The 21,124-nt window shown below is 60.3% G+C and overlaps 1 protein-coding gene across 4 annotated transcripts in view; it reads left to right on the top strand.

The window, feature by feature from the left end:
* The first annotated feature begins 147 nt into the window (after positions 1–147).
* Positions 148–21,124, top strand: part of DEAF1 (DEAF1 transcription factor) — a 28,591-nt gene continuing 7,614 nt past the window's right edge. The window contains exons 1-10 of one of the 4 annotated variants that reach the window (XM_043451251.1): positions 148–549; positions 2,954–3,051; positions 4,371–4,500; positions 4,757–4,903; positions 5,520–5,659; positions 10,095–10,160; positions 13,741–13,867; positions 14,549–14,677; positions 15,252–15,380; positions 16,682–16,929. In XM_043451251.1, the coding sequence (XP_043307186.1) occupies positions 261–549; positions 2,954–3,051; positions 4,371–4,500; positions 4,757–4,903; positions 5,520–5,659; positions 10,095–10,160; positions 13,741–13,867; positions 14,549–14,677; positions 15,252–15,380; positions 16,682–16,929 (1,503 nt within the window). In that variant the 5' untranslated portion in view covers positions 148–260. The remainder of the gene's footprint in view (positions 550–2,953; positions 3,052–4,370; positions 4,501–4,756; positions 4,904–5,519; positions 5,660–10,094; positions 10,161–13,740; positions 13,868–14,548; positions 14,678–15,251; positions 15,381–16,681; positions 16,930–21,124) is intronic. The other 3 variants (XM_043451252.1, XM_043451253.1, XM_043451254.1) reach the window with 3 other exon arrangements.

Below are 21,124 nucleotides of genomic sequence, written 5' to 3'. Positions count from 1 at the left end.
AGGCCTCGGCTCGGCTCGACCGGGCCTCTTCGTGCCGGTTCGGCTCCTGTTCGGGTGGCGCCTGCTCGACTCGGCAGCCGGCCTTGGGCGGCCTCGGCTCGGCTCGGTTCAGCTCGGCTCGGTTCGGGCGACCCTCCTCTGGAGGGCTCGGCTCGGCTCGGCCCGACTCGGGCGGCCTCCTCGGGCGGCGCGCTTCGGGCTCCGTCCCGGCCTTCGGGCGGCCCCGGCCGGAGCCTTCGGGCGGGCTCGGCGGAGTCCGGATGGAGGACTCGGACTCGGCCGCCAAGCAGCTGGGCCTGGCCGAGGCGGCGGCGGTGGCGGCCGCGGCCGCTGTGGCGGCGGCGGCCGCGGCCGCGGCGGGAGGCGAGGCGGAGGAGCCGGTGCTCAGCAGGGACGAGGACTCGGAGGAGGACGGGGACTCGGAGTCGGAGCGCGAGACGCGGCGGGTGACGGCCGTGGCGGTGATGGCCGCCGAGCCCGGGCACATGGACATGGGCGCCGAGGCCCTACCCGGCCCCGACGAGGCCGCCGCGGCCGCCGCCTTCGCAGGCAAGTGCCGGCCGCCCGCGGTTCGCGCCCACCTGCCCGCACCTGCCGCGCGCCCGCCCCGCGCTCTCGTCACCCGCTCACACCTGCCCTGCCTCCGCCCAGCGCACCCGCGCACGCACGTCGTGTGCCCGGTGGTCCCTGCACACCTACCCCGGGGAGCGCCCCGGCCCTGTTCTGCCGCACACTTGCTCCCTGAACGCCTTTCCCTCCTTTCAGGATTGCGTTCCTTCTGGAACCTTCTCAGCACCTGCTTCTTGCCCTGCCCGTTCTCTCCTCCTTATGTCCTGGTTGCTGGTTACACGGGGGTCAGACCCAGGTCCTGTCCTGGAGGAGCGCGGGGATGGGCGTGTCTGGTCATCTAGAATTCTGCTGGCCGGGTCCAGATGGGACTCGAGCCCTGGGGAGTGAGGCGCGCTCAAGCCAGGGCGGGCCTGCAAGCGTTGGGGGCAGTGGCTCTGGAGGCCATGACCCTGTTCCTCAGTCCCCGCTCTGGCCTGTCCCCATGCCCCCCCCCCGCCCCCCCGTTTCCCTGATGGGTCTTCCCTTCCACGTTTTTGTTGCTGATGAACAGAACATGCTCATTCTCAAGGTTCCTGAGCCACGCCCCCAAGCGCCCTTTAGAGGTTGTGCCTCCCTGGGGCACCATCCCGATGGAGATAGAGACTCCCAAGTGATGGTCCCTCCCACACGAGGCTCCCGGTTGGCCCACAGAACCAGGCGCTGGAACCCCTGGGGAGTGTCCTGAGGCTCTCCTTCCAGAAGGAACTTCGTGGGTTTCAGAACTGGACAGCGGCCTCCGCATCCAGGTGCTCCTGCGTTTATCTGGGCTGGAGGCGCTGGTGGGGCCAGCTCCCCTGCTGCCTGCCTTGCCTCTGGTCTGCCTGTGCTGTGGTCTTTTGGGATTCTCGCAGAAGCATGGGAAGAAGGATTTGTGGCCCTTAAATAAGGGTTCCATTTTTGTTGCTAAACTGGTTTAATGTTGAGATCTTGAATAGTTAGGTTTTTCTTCAGGTTTATGTTATTTTTGCGCACATTTTTCTCAAGGCAGAAAAGAAATATGATGCTGTTTGTCCTATCATCAGAGAAATGTATTGACATCAGATTTTTTTAAAAAATTTTTTATTTTTTACTTTGCTGGGTCTTTATTGCTGCTTGGGCTTTGCTGCTGCTTCACTGCCGCTGGTTGTGAGTGGAGGCTGCTGTCTAGCTGTGGTGCACAGGTTTCTCACTGCAGCGGCTTCTCTTTTTGCAGAGCTCGGCTCTAGGGTGTGAGGGCTTCAGTAGTTACACCTCCTGGGCTCTAGAGCGCAGGCCCGGTAGTTGTGGTGCTTGGGCTTACTTGTCCTGCCACATGTGGGATCTTCCCAGACCAGGGATCAAACCCATGTCTCCTGCATTGACAGGTGGATTCTTTACCACTGAGCCACCTGGGAAGCCCCAGTGTCAGGTGTTTTTTTTTTTTCTTGCAAAGTTTTATAGTTGTGTTTTTTGAGTGTGTTAAAACTTGTTTTTTGTGAGTTGCTGAGGTCAGGTGACTCCTGGGTTTCGGTAGCTCAACAGGACACTGTGCTGGGCTGAGGCTGCCTCCTCTGGGCTGCAGGCCAGGTGTGTAGACCTGAGGAGGGGCTCAGGCCCCTTAGCCCCAGGCTCCCTGGGAAACGGTGGAGAAGACACACGGGGGACAGGGATTTTCAGAGCAGTTCAGTGAGTGCAGGTGGACAGGTTGTGTGACACCCTCTGTCAATCTGAGCACCTCCGCCAGGAACAGCCCCACCTAGGCTCGGGGCATTCTGGAACACAGTGCTGTCCCCGGAGTGGGGCGAGCATTGATGGGGGGGCTGTCAGGGCAGCCAGCCAGGTGTGAGCGGCGGTGGGGTGCAGGGAGGTGGGGTGTGCAGGCTGCTGGGAGGGGCCAGGCTCCATGTTGGGGGCGGGGGGCACCAGCAGGTCTGATGGGTTTCAGGAAGAAGAGATCAGTGGCAGGTCGAGTTGATGGAGGGGGAGGGAGGACTAGACCTCAGCCAGAACCGTGCTGACCCTGGTCTGGGAGGGTTTCCACAACAGGGGAGGGGACTCTGGGATCTGAGAAGCTCCTTCTGGGTGTTTGGTTTGTTTTTTTTTTCCTAGGAGGAAGCAGGAGGCCATGGCAGTTTGGCAGAGCTGTGGCTGGCTCAGTGGGTCTTCACTGTGCGTGGCAGGCTCTGCGGGGGTGGAGAGGTAGCCTCATGTCCTTGGAAGGACCAGGTCGATCAGACTGTGGTCTAGAAACATTGGTCGGGCATTTCATGCCCAGGGTTAGGCCTCCCTTGGCAGTTCAGGGACCTGCCGTGGCAACTGCCCGCCACCCTGTCCCCTGGTGGCCTCTGGCTTTGGCTAGGTGCTGAGTCAGGCTCCTGTGTTGCAGAGGTGACCACCGTGACAGTAGCCAATGTGGGTGCCTCGGCGGACAACGTCTTCACCACGTCTGTGGCCAATGCCGCCTCGCTCTCAGGCCACGTGCTGGTAAGACACGGGGGCGACTCTGGCCCGAGGAGGACGGCCCATTCCCCGGGGACCCTGAGCCTGCCCTCCACCGAGCGCCCGGGGGGAAGCGGGGAGCACACCTGGACTGTGTACACCTGAAAGCAGAGTTGTCACTGGGACAGTGACGGACAGAGAGCTCGCTCCTGAGCGTGAGGGTGGCAGGACGGTGAGGGCCACGGGGACGCAGGTTTAAGAATGTGGGTTTATATGCTCTGCTGCCTGGAGACACCAGCCGGCAGCCAGGCAGCAGCTCCGCGCCTCGGGCGTGTCCAACCCAACAGTAGGCTCTCTGGTCCAGAAGGCTGGGGAGTTAGGGCACCCCGAGTCCATGCAGAGACCCTGCAGGTCTCTGAGGACAGGAAGGCCCCGAATCTGGTGTGACCTTCCTGGACGCCAACAGTGAGAGGGCAGCTCAAGTGTCTGTGCATCCCACCTTCCTCAATAGAAAGACCCTTTGTGGCTCTTGGACCAGCACAAAACGTTCTGCTTTTCTGCTCCAGAGTCGCACAAGTCCAGCGATTCACACTCACGCAGGGCTGACGCCCTTACTGAGGCAGAGACCCTGCAGGTCTGTGAGAGCAGGCCAGTGTGTGTGTGCGCCCATGGGTGAGGGCCCTCAACCCCGCAGTCAACTCCTCACCTCCTCTGCTGTGAAGGCAACGTTTTCAGAGAGGAGCGAAGGTTTCTGACTCGCTGTTTCCGTCTCAGCGTGGTAGCAGGAGCGCATCCCAGACCTTGGTGTGCGGGGTGCGCCTGGGTCCCTAGTCCACTGCAGGGCTGTCTGGGCGAGGCTGTGAGGTGTGCCTGGGGGCAGTCGGGGTGGGCTCAGCTTCCGCATGGGCAGAATGGGGCGTCTCGCTGGCCCTGGGGAGGCAGTTGAGGTCACAGCAGCATACAGGCCCCGGGGAGGCTTGTGGGCAGTGTGGGTTGGGAGGCCCCCGTCTCTGGGTGGGACTTGGGGCATGAGAAGGGGTCCCGTACCAAGTGGATCTTGGCTCCTGTACCAATGGAGCTGGCCTCTTGGAGACCGTCCCTTGAGACCTGTAACCTCGTGAGAGCTTCCGGGGCAGAAGGGCAGGCCTTTCCTGGGCCAGAAGCGTGTTTATCCCCCAACTTGGACACGCCATGTGAGCGTCTGCTTGGGGTCACACAGACCTCGCCTCTGGTTGGTCTTGGCTCGGCGTCTGGAAGGGGTACCCCCTGGGGGCGGTGTCAGCTGGAACCTGTCAGGGGGACCACAGCCTGGTTCAGAGGGGTGCCACGGCTGTCCCTGAGACAGTGGGTGTTCTGTCCTGCAGTCAGGCAGGACAGCCCTGCAGATCGGGGACAGCCTGAACCCCGAGAAGGCCACGCTCATCGTCGTGCACACGGACGGCAGCATCGTGGAGACCGCCGGGCTGAAGGCGCCCGCAGCCCCTCTCACCCCAGGTACTGACCGCCCGCCCGCTCCGGGCCTCTGGGGCCAAGCGCCCCCTAGGCCGCTGGAGTGTATTCCTGGGTGAGCTTCTGTGTTTTGTGGGGAACTCGAATATCGAATACTGTTTAAGTAGAAAATGTTCCAGGCAGTGAGAGTTGCCCAGAGTTGTGGGGGGCAGGGTGCTGAGCTGAGGAGGACCCGTGAGCTTCCGTGAGGTCCAGGCTGCGCTCAGGGTCTCTCACGCTCGCGGCGCTTTCTTTGCTCAAGGCCCCCAGTCCCCTCCGACTCCGCTGGCTCCCGGCCAGGAGAAGGGGGGCACCAAGTACAACTGGGACCCGTCGGTCTACGACAGCGAGCTGCCCGTGCGCTGCCGCAACATCAGCGGGACCCTGTACAAGAGCAGGCTCGGCTCAGGTGGGCGGGGCCGGGCCCGGGGTGCGGGGCGGGAGGAAGGGGGCGGGCCCCGGTGGGCGGGAGGCGGGCCCAGGGGGATGTGGGTGGGCCCGCGTGGTCCCAGGTGGGCGGGGGGCGGGGCCGGGGCCAGGCCCGGGAGGAAGGGGGCGGGCCCGGGGATGTGGGTGGGCCCAGGTGGGCGGGGGATGGGCCTGAGCGCGGTAGACCTAGGTGGGTGAGGGGTGGACCCAGGTAAGTGAGGGGTGGACCCAGCTGGGTTGGGCTCAGACCACTGCTTCTCCTTTGAGGGTGGCCTTCTTTCTGCAGCTGGGGTCAAGGAAGGCTGTAATGGCATAGACTAGTTAAGCAAATGGGCACTTTTAGGAGGCGGTAGGGCTGGCCCTTGTTTCCTGAGGTCTTGGGTCCACTTGGTGTCCGGTCGGCAGGAAGCTCTGCAAGTGGGCAAGGTCATCAGCTCCATGAGGGAGGTGGTCGAGCGCATGGTGCCCAGGGCAGCAGGTGGACGCTTGGGCAGGTGGTCAGACACAATGCCTACTGGTGTGGGTTCACAGCGGGGTGCCAAGGGGCAGCTGGCCTGGCGTGAGCAGGAACCACAGCAGGTGGCCTGTCTTTTCAGGAGGCCGGGGTCGCTGTATCAAGCAGGGGGAGAACTGGTACAGCCCCACCGAGTTTGAAGCCATGGCAGGAAGGGCCAGCAGCAAAGACTGGAAGAGGAGCATCCGCTATGCAGGGCGGCCCCTGCAGTGCCTCATCCAGGTACCCCAGCATGCGCCTTCCCACCGCCCACCGCCTGCCACCTGCCTCCCACGCTGTCGGCTATGGGGCTCTCAAGGCCGGCAGGCCAGAGTCAGACAGACAGGGTTTGAGTCCTCCACTCACTTGCTGTGTGACCTGGGGCAAGTTGCTTAACCTTTTGTTTGCTGATGTTTCAAATGGGATGTTAAGGACATTTGCACGGTACCTTGTGCAAGGATGAGGAATGGATGAGGCAACATAGCTTCCGTTTGAGTGAGTGCACATGAGTTTATTTATTAACGGGAGAAAATCAAACGGAAGTTTAATAACGTATGTGGGGGAGAGACACAGTAAGACTGAGTAACTCTGTTCGTGACTTTTTGAAAGACACCAACCGTGTCTCTCCTCGAGCTTATCCAAAGGGATAGGGTCCCCACTCCTGTTTCCAGTTTAGCTCTTGGGGTTGGCAGAGTCGTCACGCCCATACTCCCTGGATGGGAGAGGTGGATGACATATGCAGAGAGGTTCTGGAAATGATGGGTTCCATCCTCACAGGGGGTCAGGGTGGAGCTGGTTGGAACCTGGCCCTGTCATCTCACTTATGGGCCACCCTCTCATGTGTTGTGGTGTCTCACACCCTCTCCCGTGTCGCGATGTCTCTGATACCCTGTCCCGTGTCGCGGTGTCTCTGGTACCCTCTCCCGTGTTGCAGTGTCTCACACCCTGTCCCGTGTCGCGGTGTCTCTGATACCCTGCCCCATGTCGCGGTGTCTCACACCTTCTCCCGTGTCGCGGTGTCTCTGATACCCTGTCCCGTGTCGCAGTGTCTCTGATACCCTGTCCCGTGTTGCGGTGTCTCACACCCTGTCCCGTGTCACGGTGTCTCTAATACCCTGTCCCGTGTTGCGGTGTCTCACACCCTCTCCCGTGTCGCGGTGTCTCTGATACCCTGTCCCGTGTCGTGGTGTCTCTGATACCCTGCCCCGTGTTGCGGTGTCTCTGAACCCTGTCCCGTGTTGCGGTGTCTCACGCCCTCTCCCATGTCGCGGTGTCTCTGGTACCCTCTCCCGTGTCGCGGTGTCTCTGGTACCCTCTCCCGTGTCGCGGTGTCTCTGGTACCCTCTCCCGTGTCGCGGTGTCTCAGGTACCCTCTCCCGTGTCGCGGTGTCTCTGGTACCCTCTCCCGTGTCGCGGTGTCTCTGGTACCCTGTCCCGTGTCGCGGTGTCTCTGGTACCCTCTCCCGTGTCGCGGTGTCTCTGAACCCTGTCCCGTGTTGCGGTGTCTCACGCCCTGTCCCGTGTCGTGGTGTCTCAGATACCCTGCCCTGTGTTGCGGTGTCTCTGAACCCTGTCCCGTGTTGCGGTGTCTCACGCCCTGTCCCATGTCGCGGTGTCTCTGGTACCCTCTCCCGTGTCGCAGTGTCTCTGGTACCCTCTCCCGTGTCGCGGTGTCTCTGGTACCCTCTCCCGTGTCGCGGTGTCTCTGGTACCCTCTCCCGTGTTGCGGTGTCTCTGATGCCCTCTCCTGTGTCGCAGTGTCTCACACCCTCTCCCGTGTTTTCGCGGTTTTCTCAGGTCCCTCTCCCTGTTGTCGCGGTGTCTCAGATTACCTGCCCTGTGTGCCCGCTGTCTCTGAACCTGTCCGTGTTGCGGTGTCACACGCCCTGTCCCGTTGCGCGGTTGTGTCTCGGTCCCTCCCCGTGTCGCGTTGTCTTGATACCCTGTCCTTTGTCGCGGTTGTCTCTGGTACCCTGTCCGTGTGTCGCTGTGTCTCTGGTACCCTCCCCGTGCGCGGTTGTCTCTGGTACCCTCTCCCGTGTCGCGGTGTTCTCTTGGTACCCTGTCCCGTGTCGCGGTTCTCGGTACCTCTCGGTTGTCGCGGTTGTCTCTGGTACCCTCTCCCGTGTCGTGGTTGTCTCTGGACCCTCTTCCGTTGTCGCTGTTGTTCTGGTACCCTTCCCGTGTCGCGGTGTTTGTACCCTCTCCGTGTCGCGGTTGTCTCGATGCCCTGTCCCATGTCGCGGTTGTCTCTGCGTACCCTCTCCCCGTGTCGCGGTGTCTCTGGTACCCTCTCCGTGTCGCTGGTTGTCTCTGGTACCTCATCCCGTGTCGCGGGTCTCACGCCCTCTCCCGTGTCGCGCGGTGTTGTCTTCTGTTACCCTCTCCCGTGGTCGCGGTTTGTCTCGATGCCCTGTCCCATGTCGCGGGTGTCTCTGGTACCCTCTCCCGTTGTCGCGGTTGTCTCTGGTTACCCTCTCCCGTGTCGCGGTGTCTCTGGTACCCTCTCCCGTGTCGCGGTGTCTCGATGCCCTGTCCCATGTCGCGGTGTCTCTGGTACCCTCTCCCGTGTCGCGGTGTCTCTGGTACCCTCTCCCGTGTCGCGGTGTCTCAGATACCCTCTCCCGTGTCGCGGTGTCTCTGGTACCCTCTCCCGTGTCGCGGTGTCTCAGATACCCTCTCCCGTGTCGCGGTGTCTCTGGTACCCTCTCCCGTGTCGCGGTGTCTCTGGTACCCTCTCCCGTGTCGCGGTGTCTCGTGTCGCGGTGTCTCATACCCTCTCCCGTGTCGCGGTGTCTCTGGTACCCTCTCCCGTGTCGCGGTGTCTCTGATACCCTGTCCCGTGTCGCGGTGTCTCTGATACCCTGCCCCGTGTCGCGGTGTCTCTGATACCCTCTCCCGTGTCGCGGTGTCTCAGATACCCTCTCCCGTGTCGCGGTGTCTCTGAACCCTGTCCCGTGTCGCGGTGTCTCTGGTACCCTCTCCCGTGTCGCGGTGTCTCTGGTACCCTCTCCCGTGTCGCGGTGTCTCTGATACCCTGTCCCGTGTCGCGGTGTCTCTGATACCCTGCCCCGTGTTGCGGTGTCTCTGAACCCTGTCCCGTGTTGCGGTGTCTCTGAACCCTGTCCCGTGTCGCGGTGTCTCTGATACCCTCTCCCGTGTCGCGGTGTCTCAGATACCCTCTCCCGTGTCGCGGTGTCTCTGGTACCCTCTCCCGTGTCGCGGTTGTCTCTGGTACCCTCTCCCGTGTCGCGGTGTCTCTGGTACCCTCTCCCGTGTCGCGGTGTCTCTGATACCCTGTCCCGTGTCGCGGTGTCTCTGATACCCTGCCCCGTGTCGCGGTGTCTCTGATACCCTCTCCCGTGTCGCGGTGTCTCAGATACCCTCTCCCGTGTCGCGGTGTCTCTGAACCCTGTCCCGTGTCGCGGTGTCTCTGGTACCCTCTCCCGTGTCGCGGTGTCTCTGGTACCCTCTCCCGTGTCGCGGTGTCTCTGATACCCTCTCCCGTGTCGCGGTGTCTCTGATACCCTGTCCCGTGTCGCGGTGTCTCTGAACCCTGTCCCGTGTCGCGGTGTCTCTGAACCCTGTCCCGTGTCGCGGTGTCTCAGATACCCTCTCCCGTGTCGCGGTGTCTCTGAACCCTGTCCCGTGTTGCGGTGTCTCTGGTACCCTCTCCCGTGTCGCGGTGTCTCAGATACCCTCTCCCGTGTCGCGGTGTCTCTGGTACCTCTCCGTGTCGGCGGTGTCTCTGGTACCCTTCTCCCGTGTGCGGTGTCTCTGATACCCTCTCCCGTGTCGCGTGTGTCTCTGATACCCTGTCCCGGCGCGGGTGTCTCTGAACCCTGTCCCGTGTCGCGGGTGTCTCTGAACCCTGTCCGTGTCGCGGTGGTCTCACGATACCTCTCCCTCTCGTGTCGCGGTTGTCTCTGACCCTGTCCCGTTGTCGCGGTGTCTCTGGTACCCTCTTCCCGTGTCGCGGTTGTCTCTGATTACCCTGTCCCGTGTCGCGGTGTCTCTGGAACCCCTGTCCCGTGTCGCTGTGGTCTCATGGTACCCTCTCCCGTGCGCGTGGTTGGTTCTCTGACCCTGTTCCCGTGTCGCGTCTCTGGTACGTGTCGCGGTGTCTCTGAACCCTGTCCCGTGTCGCGGTGTCTCAGATACCCTCTCCCGTGTCGCGGTGTCTCTGGTACCCTCTCCCGTGTCGCAGTGTCTCTGGTACCCTCTCCCGTGTCGCGGTGTCTCTGAACCCTGTCCCGTGTTGCGGTGTCTCACGCCCTGTCCCGTGTCGTGGTGTCTCAGATACCCTGCCCTGTGTTGCGGTGTCTCTGAACCCTGTCCCGTGTTGCGGTGTCTCACGCCCTGTCCCGTGTCGCGGTGTCTCTGGTACCCTGTCCCGTGTCGCGGTGTCTCTGGTACCCTGTCCCGTGTCGCGGTGTCTCTGGTACCCTCTCCCGTGTCGCGGTGTCTCAGATACCCTCTCCCGTGTCGCGGTGTCTCTGGTACCCTCTCCCGTGTCGCGGTGTCTCTGGTACCCTCTCCCGTGTCGCGGTGTCTCTGGTACCCTCTCCCGTGTCGCGGTGTCTCTGATGCCCTCTCCTGTGTCGCGGTGTCTCACACCCTCTCCCGTGTCGCGGTGTCTCACACCTTCTTCCGTGTCGCGGTGTCTTCCAATCCCCAGGATGGGATCCTGAACCCTCACGCAGCCTCCTGCACCTGTGCCGCCTGCTGTGATGACATGACCCTGGTGAGTGCCCCCGGTCCCGTCAGCTCCTCTCTGGCTGCTTCCCCCTTAGTTTCCCCTCAGACTCTGTCGTTCGGATATTGCTCTGATGGCTGAGGCCTCAGTGGGCCCTAGGACTGCTCGGAGAGCCTGAAGGGAACTTTCTTAGATAAAATAAACCTCCGTGATGTCACAGTCTCGGCCCCCGTTTTCTAATGGTGATGACAAGGTGCTAGTTTACGTTTTGCATTTTTGACATCATTTTGTAAAAAAGGCTACACTGAACTGATTAGTGTAGAGCACACTTAATGCCTTTGAAGTCTTCCCTCGGCCTGACCCCCGACCGTTTAAAGGCGGGCCTCTTCACCGGCTTTGACCTTGCTGAGTGGCTCTCAGTGTGACGCCAGTTTGTGATGTGTGAGCCACCAGCTTTGTTTTGGTCTTTCTGTTGTTGAGTGTGATTTTTAAACGTCTCAGAATTAACTGAAAACCTGCTTCATGAGGTTTCCTCTTAAGAAAACATTAAAGTTTTTTTTTTTTGTAGTACTTTTAAAAAATGTATTTAGTTTTGGTTGCCCTGGGTCTTCGTTGCTGTGCGGGCTTTCTCCAGCTGCAGTGGGTGGTGGCTTCTCACTGTGGAGCAGGGCTCTGGGACACGCAGTCTTCCGCAGTCGCAGTGCACGGGCTCAGGAGTTGTAGCACATGGGCTTAGTTGCTCCGCGGCTTGTGGAATCTTCCCAGACCAAGGATCAAACCCGTGTCCCCTGAATTGGCCGGCAGGTTCTCATTCACTGTACCACCAGGGAAGTCCTTCTTTTTAAAGTTCGATTGCTCATCTGGTTAACTATTTGCAGCTGTGGAAGAAAGCACAATTGGAGAGACGTTCTTGACTGGGAAAACCAAATATTCTGAAGCTGTCTAGTTTGTACACAGATTACACGTGATTCTAATAGAATGTTGTTCAGTCATTAAGTCTTGTTCAACTCTCTGTGACCCTGTGGACTGCAGCACACCAGGCTTCCCCGTCCTTTACTGTTTCTCAGAGTTTCCTCAAACTCATGTCCAGTGAGTCGGTGATGCCATCCGACCATCTCATCCTCTGTTACCCCCTTCTCCTCCCACCCTCAATCTTTCCCAGCATCAGGGTCTTTTCCAGAGAGTCGGCTCTTGGCATCAGGTGGCCGAAGAATTACCCAGCAGGATATCTGTGTGAGAATAAAATGCTTTTAAAGTTTTCTTGGGGGGACCAGCAGGTATGTTCTTGGAGGTCTTGCAGGGGTCAAAGGAGCAGAGCAGGAGGTTTGCCCCGTCAGAAAGCGTGGAACACACAGCAGGGTTGTCTGTGGTCTCTGCAAATGCCGGAACCCTGAGGTGTCACCTGCGGGGCGGAACCTAGATGCTGAAAGCTAGAAGCTGCCAGAAGAGAACTCAGGGATGCTTTGGACCCGTGGGGTGGGAGCCTCTATGTGGGGAAGGTGTTCTTCTCCCCAGAGGGGTCTACAGGTTTGACATGGCTCCCTTCACAGTCCTGGCAGGATTTTAAGGATTCTAAGGTTTTTATGGAAAGGCAGAGGGAATGGGATTACAGCATGGCTTTGAGGATGAAGACTAAGGCTGGAGGGATCACAGCTCAGGACCCCCAGACTTGTCGAGTGGTGTCCTTGGGAGAGAGCGTGTGGTTTTGCGGAGGGGGGCCCATCAATCTAGGGGCAGACCAGTCACCCACACTCGGACCCACAAGGTGTGGGGACAGTTGGACACTATAGGCATAGAAGTGACCCTTGACCTAGACATCATACTTTATATACAAATGAATTAAAAGTGGATTCTAGAGTCAGATTTGTTGAAAACAAAATTAAAGTTTTTAGAAGAAAATCTTTGTGATCTCAAGTCAGACTTGGGATTTCTTAGACATGGAACCAAAGGTGCAACCCATGAAATAAAATCTCGTATGTCTCCTTCATCAAATGGACACATTTTGGCTTCCACGTTAGGAATGGTGGTCTGCAGAGCCCCATGGACCAACTCCCCAGAGACATAATCCTCATTGGCAAAACAATGGAAAAAACCTGCTTAAGATGTCTAAAAGCTGTCCTGGGGGCATACAGTAAAAAATATTTTTATTCAGGAGAATCTTGTGAGTCTGGTGTGTGAGCCAGGGCCTGTTCCCTCCCCGTGTGCCCGTTTGGCTGAGGGGAAGCTCTGTTCCAGGCCCCTGGCCCCATCGTCCGGCCCCGCTCGCCCGTACCCAACGCAATGCAGGTCCCCGCGGCGGAGGCAGCGATAGGACCAAGGAGTTAGGCTGATGGCCGTGAGTGCTGCCCAGGCCCCGCATGGGGCGGTGTGTGGGGCGGGTGCCAGCTAAATGACTGCCTGGGGCATTTCCTCTAGGTGTGTCCTAAAAGCCCCCAGTACAGAGCCCCAGGTGCCTGGATCCCACAGCATGGCCGTTTGCAGAGGGTAGCGCAGTCGGCTGGAAACCGCAGAGCCAGCAGCTGGTGCAGCAGCTTGACTGCTGCTGGCCGGAGGGGCCGCAGGGGGCGGCTTGTGCAGGCCTGCAGCCGGGGAGCCTGGGGGGAGCAGCCATCTGCACTGTGGCTCAGTACAGCGCCCAGAATGTCCAGCTTCAACAGAAATCACGAGACATGTAAAGGAACGGGGATGTGTGAGCCCCACAGAAGAACAGCAGCAGGCAGTAGACACTTCCCGTTGCAGCAGCTGGTGGGGCTTCCAGGCAGGCTCTGTGTCTGCAGAGTGGAAGCATTCTCAGTAGGGGTCTTGGTCTCCGTCTCAGTCTGCGGGGCCGGGGCCGGGGCCGGGGCAGACACCATGGCCTGGGTACCATAGCCGGGCACCACGCCCGGGGCAGCTGTAGTACCTGTGGGCTTTCTCACAGCTGTGGAGGCGGCAGCCCAGGTCCGAGTGCTGGCTTGCTCTTGGCAGGGTCTCCTCTTGGCCTGCAGGCTTTCACTCATGTGGCAATTAGGGGGTCTTTCTGGTGTCTCCTCCTGCAGGGACACTAATCCCATGAGGTTAGGGCCCCACCCTCCTTACTCCTAATGCAGCCACACTGCTGGTTGGGACCTCACAGTTCAGCCCAGGAGGTGTGACAACAACGTCTCATCACGTGGAGAAAATCACAAAAGGGAGGAGCCCAGCGGAAATCCTGGGGTTGAGAAGAAAGTCCACACTTGGGTCCACCACACATGCGAAAGGGCAGCAGAAGGGCCAGTGAGCCCACGGGGTCTCGGGCACAAGCCGGGAGGCTCCCTAACCTTCCCCTTGTCCTGCCTTCCTGCCCCACTGAGGGCCTCTGCTCCTGCGTGTCTGGGTCTGTGGGGCGCCCCCTGCTCTCATGGGCCCCTCTCCCTTTTTCTTTGGTCCCCGTTTGTTTTCTGTCTTCTGGGAATTCCTAAAAAATCTGGTGTGGATGATGCTCACTGTTTGCAGCACTGCTACTCACTCATTCTCCCTGAAAGCACCTCTTTTGTTACTTCGAGGCACTGGGGTGAAGGGAGCTGAGCTCGGCGTGTCCCTGGGCAGGGCGTCCATCGGGACAGAGTCTGGGGAGGTTCCCTCTCTCACTCTGACCCCCACCCCCTAGAGCGGCCCTGTTAGGCTCTTCGTGCCCTACAAGAGGCGCAAGAAGGAGAGTGAGCTGCCGGCCACGCCTGTCAAGAAGGATGCGCCCAAGAACATCACCCTGCTCCCCGCCACTGCCGCCACCACCTGTGAGTGTCCGTGGGGCCGCTGCCACCACGCATGCGCTGAGCACATCCTGCCCACGCGTGTGGCCAAGGGCTTTGGGTCTAAAATGGCACAGCTCCTGCTCCCAGAGGCCCCTTGGCCTCCTGGGTCCCTGCCTCTCCTCCACAGCGGCTTCATGCCAAGCCCGGGGGTCTGGGTCTTGGTAGCCCCCTGCCCTCAGAGGCTGCGTACACCCCAGGCGGGTAGACGAGGCTGGTGGGAGTTGAGGGAGGAGCCCCTGCTCCTGAAACCTCGAGACGGTGTCAGGGACGGGGGAGACCCGAAGGGAGGGAAGGTCTGGGGGCTGACGGGTCCTCAGAGACTGTCCACGACCCAGCTCCTGAGGCGGTGGGCAAGGTGACCCGGGTCCTCGGGGGCTGGTTGGCCCAGAGGACACGGAGCTCCGAGATGCTGGGAGGCGGGGCTGCTGTTTCTCTTCAGCTTTGATGAGACTGTTTTCCTTAGAGAGGGTACACGCGTGTGTGTGTTTAGGATCCAACAGCAGGAGCTGCCTCTGGGGGGGTGGGCCTTGCCCTCACTGGCGCCGGGCGCTGCCCTGCGGAGATGGACTGGGGGCCCCCAGGCGCTGATGCGCACCCCATGCCACCCCCGCCCCATCGCTGGGTTTCTGGCTTGGTGCAGTGACAGCTGCCCTGCCCTTGCAGTCACCGTGACCCCCTCAGGACAGATCACTACCTCGGGCGCACTGACCTTTGACCGGGCGTCCACTGTGGAGGCCACCGCTGTCATCTCGGAGAGTCCAGCCCAGGGCGACGTCTTTGCGGGGGCCACAGGCAAGTTGTCTCAGCCCTGGAGCCTTGGCCCCGAGAGGCTCCCCCTTCACCGGCAGGAGCCACGGAGACCCTGAAGGAGGGGGTGGGGGCTGGGGGCGTGGCTGGTGGTGGCAGGACCAGGACCTGAAAAGCCAAGGCCGCTCGTGGACTGTAGAGAGAGCCAGCGGGCAGAGGCGCCCTGTGCATCTGTAAACTCTGAGGCCACGTCAGGGAGTGAAAGGAGCAGCAGAAGCCCACCCAGTCCTGTGCAGTTCTGGTTCTGTCTGGGTCCCCGGCATTGTCATCGGTTCTGTTCCGTCTGGGTCCCCAGCATGGTCGTCGGTTCTGGTTCTGGTTCCGTCTGGGCCCCTGCGCGGTCGTCAGTTCTGGTTCCGTCTGGGCCCCCCGCGCGGTCGTCGGTTCTGGTTCTGGTTCCGTCGGGGCCCCCCGCGCGGTCGTCAGTTCTGGGTCTGGTTCCGTTTGGGCCCCCAGCGCAGTCGTCCCTACAGTCCACTTCCTCCACGTGTGGGCTCGGGGGCTGCCTGGCTGGACGCGCAGCAGCGGGGTCACAGACGTGGTGCCCCTCTCCGCACAGTGCAGGAAGCGGGCGTGCAGCCCCCGTGCAGGGTCGGCCACCCGGAGCCCCACTACCCCGGTTATCAGGACAGCTGCCAGATCGCACCGTTCCCCGAGGCCGCACTGCCGACGTCTCATCCCAAAATAGGTGAGTGAAGGAAGCCCGCTCCCGAGGTCGGGGGAGGCAGTCCTGTGTTTGTAGACTGGAAGCTGCTGCCCGATTCCGGGTGGGGCAAGGCTGCTCACCTGGTGCCCTGGGCCCTGCAGAGCCTAGAATCCGGGCAGCCTCTACCTGCGATCCTGCTTTGGGTCAGTGTCTGAGGACACTTGTCCCGCCAGCTTCAGGTGTGAGAGTGTGCGTGTTTGTGACTCGCTGGCCTGAAGCTTGACAGGACATCCCTGTGTGTGTGTGTCTGTGATTGTCAGTACTTGCCTCCCCCAACACATCTCCTAAAGCCCAGCCCCAGCCCCAGGAGAGCCCCAGCGGGCTGCGGCCAGCCTCGGGGGTGTCCACCCATGTCTCTGCACTCCTGCCTACTTGCTCCTCACTGGTTCCAGTGTGGACTCATGGCTTCCTGTTTTCTTCAGGGCGGTGCAGCCTGTTCCTGGGGTGATTGTGTCAGGGTGTGTCCTGCTCTAGCCTGCGGGGCCCCTGAGAGCAGCTGCTGCCCCCTCTGTCTGCCCTGTCACACTGCCTGTCCCCTCATGTCCAGCGCAGCAAGGGCTGGAGGCTTGTCTCAGGGTCCTGTCCTTCTAGGCCCCTGCCCTCCTGGGGGGCGGGGTTCACAGCTGAGGTCTGGCCACTCTATGGGTCTGGCTCCTGACTGCTGACCGTGCATCTCGTGTAGCTCTTGTCTAGTGGTTACACCTGGGGTCTGGAAACGGGCCTTGGTGGGGCATTTGCACCAAGGACTCAGCCGGTGCTCCCGTCAGGGCGTTTCCTTGGAGGAGGCAGACATGCACAGCACAGCCTGGGTGCACACATCTCCCCCGGGGCATCTCTGCCCAGGCCTCTCAGGACAGAGATGGGCAGGCCTCTTGCATCCAAAGTGTGAGTCTCCACATCGTGTCCAGAGTCAGCATTGCACCAGGTTCCCTTTCCACCCCTGTGATTTCTTCTGTAGCTGAGAGGAACCTGCCCCCTGCCAGCCCTGATCTGTGCCCCAACACCCCCATGCCCACAGAAGGCCCTGAAGGTTTCTGTGTGAGCAGAAATGAAACCAGGAGGCTTCAGCTCCTGCTTGCAGTTGGCACGCCGTCCGTGGTCGGGTAGCTGTAGCCACAGTAGGGCTTGGAGGGGGAGCCGGGGTGTGAGGGCATCTCTGCACCTGCAGCATCTTAGGTCCCCTCGAGGCCTGCGCTCTGCACCAGACTCGATGAGAACACGGAGGTCCCTTGGAGCCAGGCGACCTGCTGACTCCTTGCTCTGTTTTGCTTCCCTCGGGCTAGTGCTGACGTCCCTGCCGGCCCTGGCGGCGCCGCCCTCCACCCCCACCAAAGCCGTCTCCCCCGCGGTGGTCAGCGGGCTGGAAGTGTCGGAGCAGCGGAGCTGGCTGTACCTGGAGGAGATGGTCAACTCCCTGCTCAGCACCGCGCAGCAACTGAAGACGCTGTTTGAACAGGCCAAGCAGGCCAGCTCCTACCGGGAGGCCGCCGCGGCCCAGGCCAGAGCCCAGGCGGACGCCGAGAGGAAGGAGGTACTGTCCGCGCTGCGGGTCTGCGCCCGCCTGCAGCGCCCGCCCGCCTTCCCTGGCAGGGGCGCTGGTGTTGCACACACAAGTGAAGCTTCTCTGCTGGCGAGGGCGGGCGTCCCCCTCAGGCGTTCGGCTCTCACACACGTTCCACCTGTGGCAGACGGTGCACGTCCAGTTAGGCAGCCTCCCCGGGGAAGCGTCTCCTGTGACACAGTCACGGGATGGAGCAGCATCCTTGCTGTGCTCTCGGGGCAGCGGGCGGGCCGGCTGTGCGTCGTCCGGCATCTGCCCCTCCAGGAGGCCAGCTCTGCGCCTGCGTCTTGCCCCAGAGGTGCTGTCGTGGGTACTTCACGTCCCACATTCAGGGTCTGGAAGCTTTGGGCCCAGAGCGCTTCCTGCAGCACAAGGGCCCTAAGCCCCCAGCAACCCCGCAGCCCTCGTGGGGGCGGCTGCTTGGCGCCCGGAGCCCTCTCGAGTGGCCGGGGCCGGCTGAGAGCGGGCAGCAAGGGGTGTTCCTGGTTGCAGTAGCTGTGGACGGTTATTTGTAAATGAGTCATGTTGTTTTTTTCTCACCAAATCTATATTAAAAAGTTTTTCATTTTAGCACTACTTTTTGTAGACAAGAGGAAAGAAGGTTTTATCGGAGTATTAATTATGTTTTTGTTTTGCTGAGGTTTGCAGAATCTGGAGGGGAGGTTGGGGGGACTGTCATAGCCAGGAGGCAGTGGACTGAAAACCCGCCTGTGTCTTTTGGAGGCTCCTCTGTTCCGATTAGTCCCGAGGGCCGCTTAGCGCGGTTGCCTCTTCCCCTGGTTCACGGACCATCTTCACCGTTGCCTCTCTGAGGTCTTGGCTGATTCTGACCTTCCGGTTGTCTCAGGATCTGCTGTGTTCATTCTTCCCCTTGCACCTGGGGACACCCTGCTCCTGCTAGTTCCAGGCACTTTGATTCCAGGCAGGAGCTCTGAGCTCTGCTGGGTTCTGTCTGCTCACCTGGGAAGTGCTGGACTTGGTCCTCCAAAGCAGTTGAGCTGGCTGCTCTCCCAGCCGTCGTGCAGGGGTCTGTCTCGGTTTCTGTTGCTGGACGTGTCTGTAGGCCTGGTCTGGAGGACAGGGGTGGCTTTGCTGCTGCTCTCACGTGGGGGTTTCAGGCTCTCCTGGAGGGCATGGGGGCACTGTGGGCCCAGCTGTCTCGCCCATTGTTTCTGCTGGCTCAGCCCCGTGCTGGCTCCCTGGGGACGGCCAGAGCCTGTGGCCACCGTGCACCGGTCCATCCGCTTTCCTCTTTTCCGGCCATCTGCAGCTCCAGCCTCAGCCTGCTGCCCACACCCTTCCCTCCCCCAACCCCAGGTTCAGCATCCTCCCCCCACGCCCCGCCAATTCCTGCCCCACCTGCCAGGGCCTCCCCCAACCAGGCCCCCTCCATTCCTGCCTGCTCTCCTCTCTTTCCAGACCTCAGATCGTTGCCTCCTGGCTCCGTGGTGACTGTTGGGAGGTCAGCCTGCAGGCTGCTCCTTTTTCTCTTCGGCTTGGGAGGCTGTGTGCCTGAGCCACGATGGTGTCGTGCTGCTCAGAGACCAACTTTTTAATCATTTAATATTTGCATATTTCACATGTATAAGCATTTTACTACTTTTCTTTTTTAAATATTTATTTGTATCTGGTTTTGCATTATAACCAGTCTTATTCTTTTTTTTTTCAGTCTTAGTTATTTTCGTGTGTTCACATGTTCACATATTTATGATCTTATACTTTAGAAAAATCCCTAACATGCATAATGAAAGCGTCTTCTTTTTCTTGCTGAGATGCGGTGCGCAGGCTGCAGGATTCACCCTTTAAGGCACACAGTCCAGCAGCTTGTTCACACTCATTCAGCCGTCCCCATCGATTCCAGGCCTCTTCACCTCCAGGGAAACCCCGGACCTGTGAGCACCACCACCACCCACCCTCAGGTCCCCACTGCACTTGCCTGCTTTCTCTCTGACTGCCTGTTCCCACCCACCCAGACCCGACTACACTCACCCGCTTCCTGTCTCTGGCTTTGCCTGTTCTGCGTGTTTCTTGGAAACGGGAATCACACAGGATGTGGTCTTTTGTGTCTGACTTCTTTGCCTGAGCAGAGTGTTTCCACGATGCATCCACACTGTAACCTGGATCAGTATTTCACTCCTTTTTATGACTAAATACCAGTCGCCCCATCACTTTTTCGCTCTGCCATCAGTGGACGTTCTCAGCGTTTCTACTTCTGGCCACGGTGAACGTGCTCTGACATTCGTGCACAGCTGTCTGTATGGATGTGTGTTGTCACTTCTCTAGGGTGTGAAGCTGGGAGCCAAGCCACTGGGTCCCATGGTGGCTCCAGATTCACTCTCTAAGGAGCTGCCAGCCTGTGTGCCCCTGTGGTTGCCTGTCCAGTGCCCACCATCGTTTCTGCCATCCCCCTTCTGAGCCTGGGGGGTGTGGGGGAGACCCTGGTCCTTGCTTAGAGTCCAGGGCCGGGAGTGCGGGTGTGGGGAGGCCGCCCTGAGCCCCCACCCCAGCAGCCAGACCAGCTGGGCAGTGGGCAGGCGGCTGGGGCTGCTGACTGCACAGAACCCGGAACCTCATCCCAGGAGGGAAGTGCAAAAGGAAGCGGTTTAACTTTCGGTTTTACATTTTTCATAGATTTTCGTGGACTTTCTTTCACAGAATAAAACTACAAGTAAATTCTGTGAAAATTCTCTGAGGACAGATGGACGGAAAGAGAAAGTCTAGGTTAGGATGCAACACGGGGCCCCACCTGCTTGGGTCGTGCGGGTACTTTCAGGGCCCTGTGCTGGCTCAGCTGCCTGGGTTTTGTTTCTCAGATAGGACCAGCCCACAGTCACAGCCGGGCTCATCCACACGAAGGGTCCAGAAGCTGAATTCCTGCTGTGCAGACCTCCTGACATGTGTGTCTGGCGGGTCAGCCAGGAGTGTCTGGCACTGCAGGGTTGCTCAGGTCCCCACCCGTGAAAGGCTGGGCTGTGCATTTTGTTTGTAATTTCATGTATTTCTAAGAAAGAAATGCGATATGAAATGCCCTTATACTAAACAGTGCTGTTTGGTGGAAGATGCTCAGCCTTTAGTGAGAGGCTTGAGCCTTCTCCACCGGGACATCATCACATGTCCATATCCTGAGCCCTGACACCGGCGGGGGCTCACAGACAGGCCCGTCCTCTCTCGGGAGCCGGTGGTGTGACGTGTCCTCACATGGCTGTCCTGTAAGCTGGACACACGGCCAGGGGAAACAGGCGTCCTGGGTTCCGGCATCACATAGGTGGAGCTGGTGTCCTCGTGTGTGTGAGGGCTGGTGGCTCCAGGCTCCTCAGCTGACCTGGTTCCACTTCCTGCAGATGTCAGTTAACCACCCTCCATACCTAGTGTGTTCACCTTTGTAACTGCTGATGCATCTGAGCCATGGCCCCTGCTGACCATGATGCCTGGGCGCTGGGTCTTGGGAACCAGGCTCCTTGGGGAGCCTTCGCCAGGATCATCTGGGGACTGAGGGGTCATGACTTGACTCATGCAAGTGAGGCACCCAAAACGTGTCCCTGAAGCATGTGGCAGCAGTGAGGAGTGACCTTCAGGGTCTGGGTGGCAAGGAGCCAGAAGGCTGGGGGTGGAGGGGGCACGGGTCTGTCGTGGAGGGGCTTCTGGACAACTGACGATCCCCCCACTCTGGATCACATGCATGCAAGAGGCAGGCACCCCCACCCCCGATCACACAGAGAGAGGACCCCTCACAGATCACATGGAGAGAGACCCCCCACCCTGGATCACACGGAGAGAGCCCCCGCCCTGGATTACACAGAGAGAGGAACCCCCCCCACACAGATCACACAGAGAGAGACCCCCCCGCCCCGGATCACATGGAAAGAGAACCCCCTGCCCCAGATCACATGGAGAGAGACCCCCGACCCGGATTACACAGAGAGAGGGACCCCCCCACAGATCACACGGAGAGAGCCCCCCCCACCCCTGATCACACAGAGAGAGGACCCCCCACAGATCACATGGAGAGAGACCCCCCACCCTGGATCACACGGAGAGAGCCCCCGCCCTGGATTACACAGAGAGAGGAACCCCCTCTACGCAGATCACACGGAAAGAGACCCCCTGCCCTGGATCACATGGAGAGAGAACCCCCTGCCCCAGGTCACATGGAGAGAGACCCCCC

This window comes from Cervus canadensis, chromosome 29 (genome assembly GCF_019320065.1).
Source record: "Cervus canadensis isolate Bull #8, Minnesota chromosome 29, ASM1932006v1, whole genome shotgun sequence".
NCBI classification, from domain to species: Eukaryota; Metazoa; Chordata; class Mammalia; order Artiodactyla; family Cervidae; genus Cervus; species Cervus canadensis.
The sequence above is the reverse complement of the archived record's forward strand: the minus strand, read 5'-3'. Positions and strand labels throughout refer to the sequence as shown.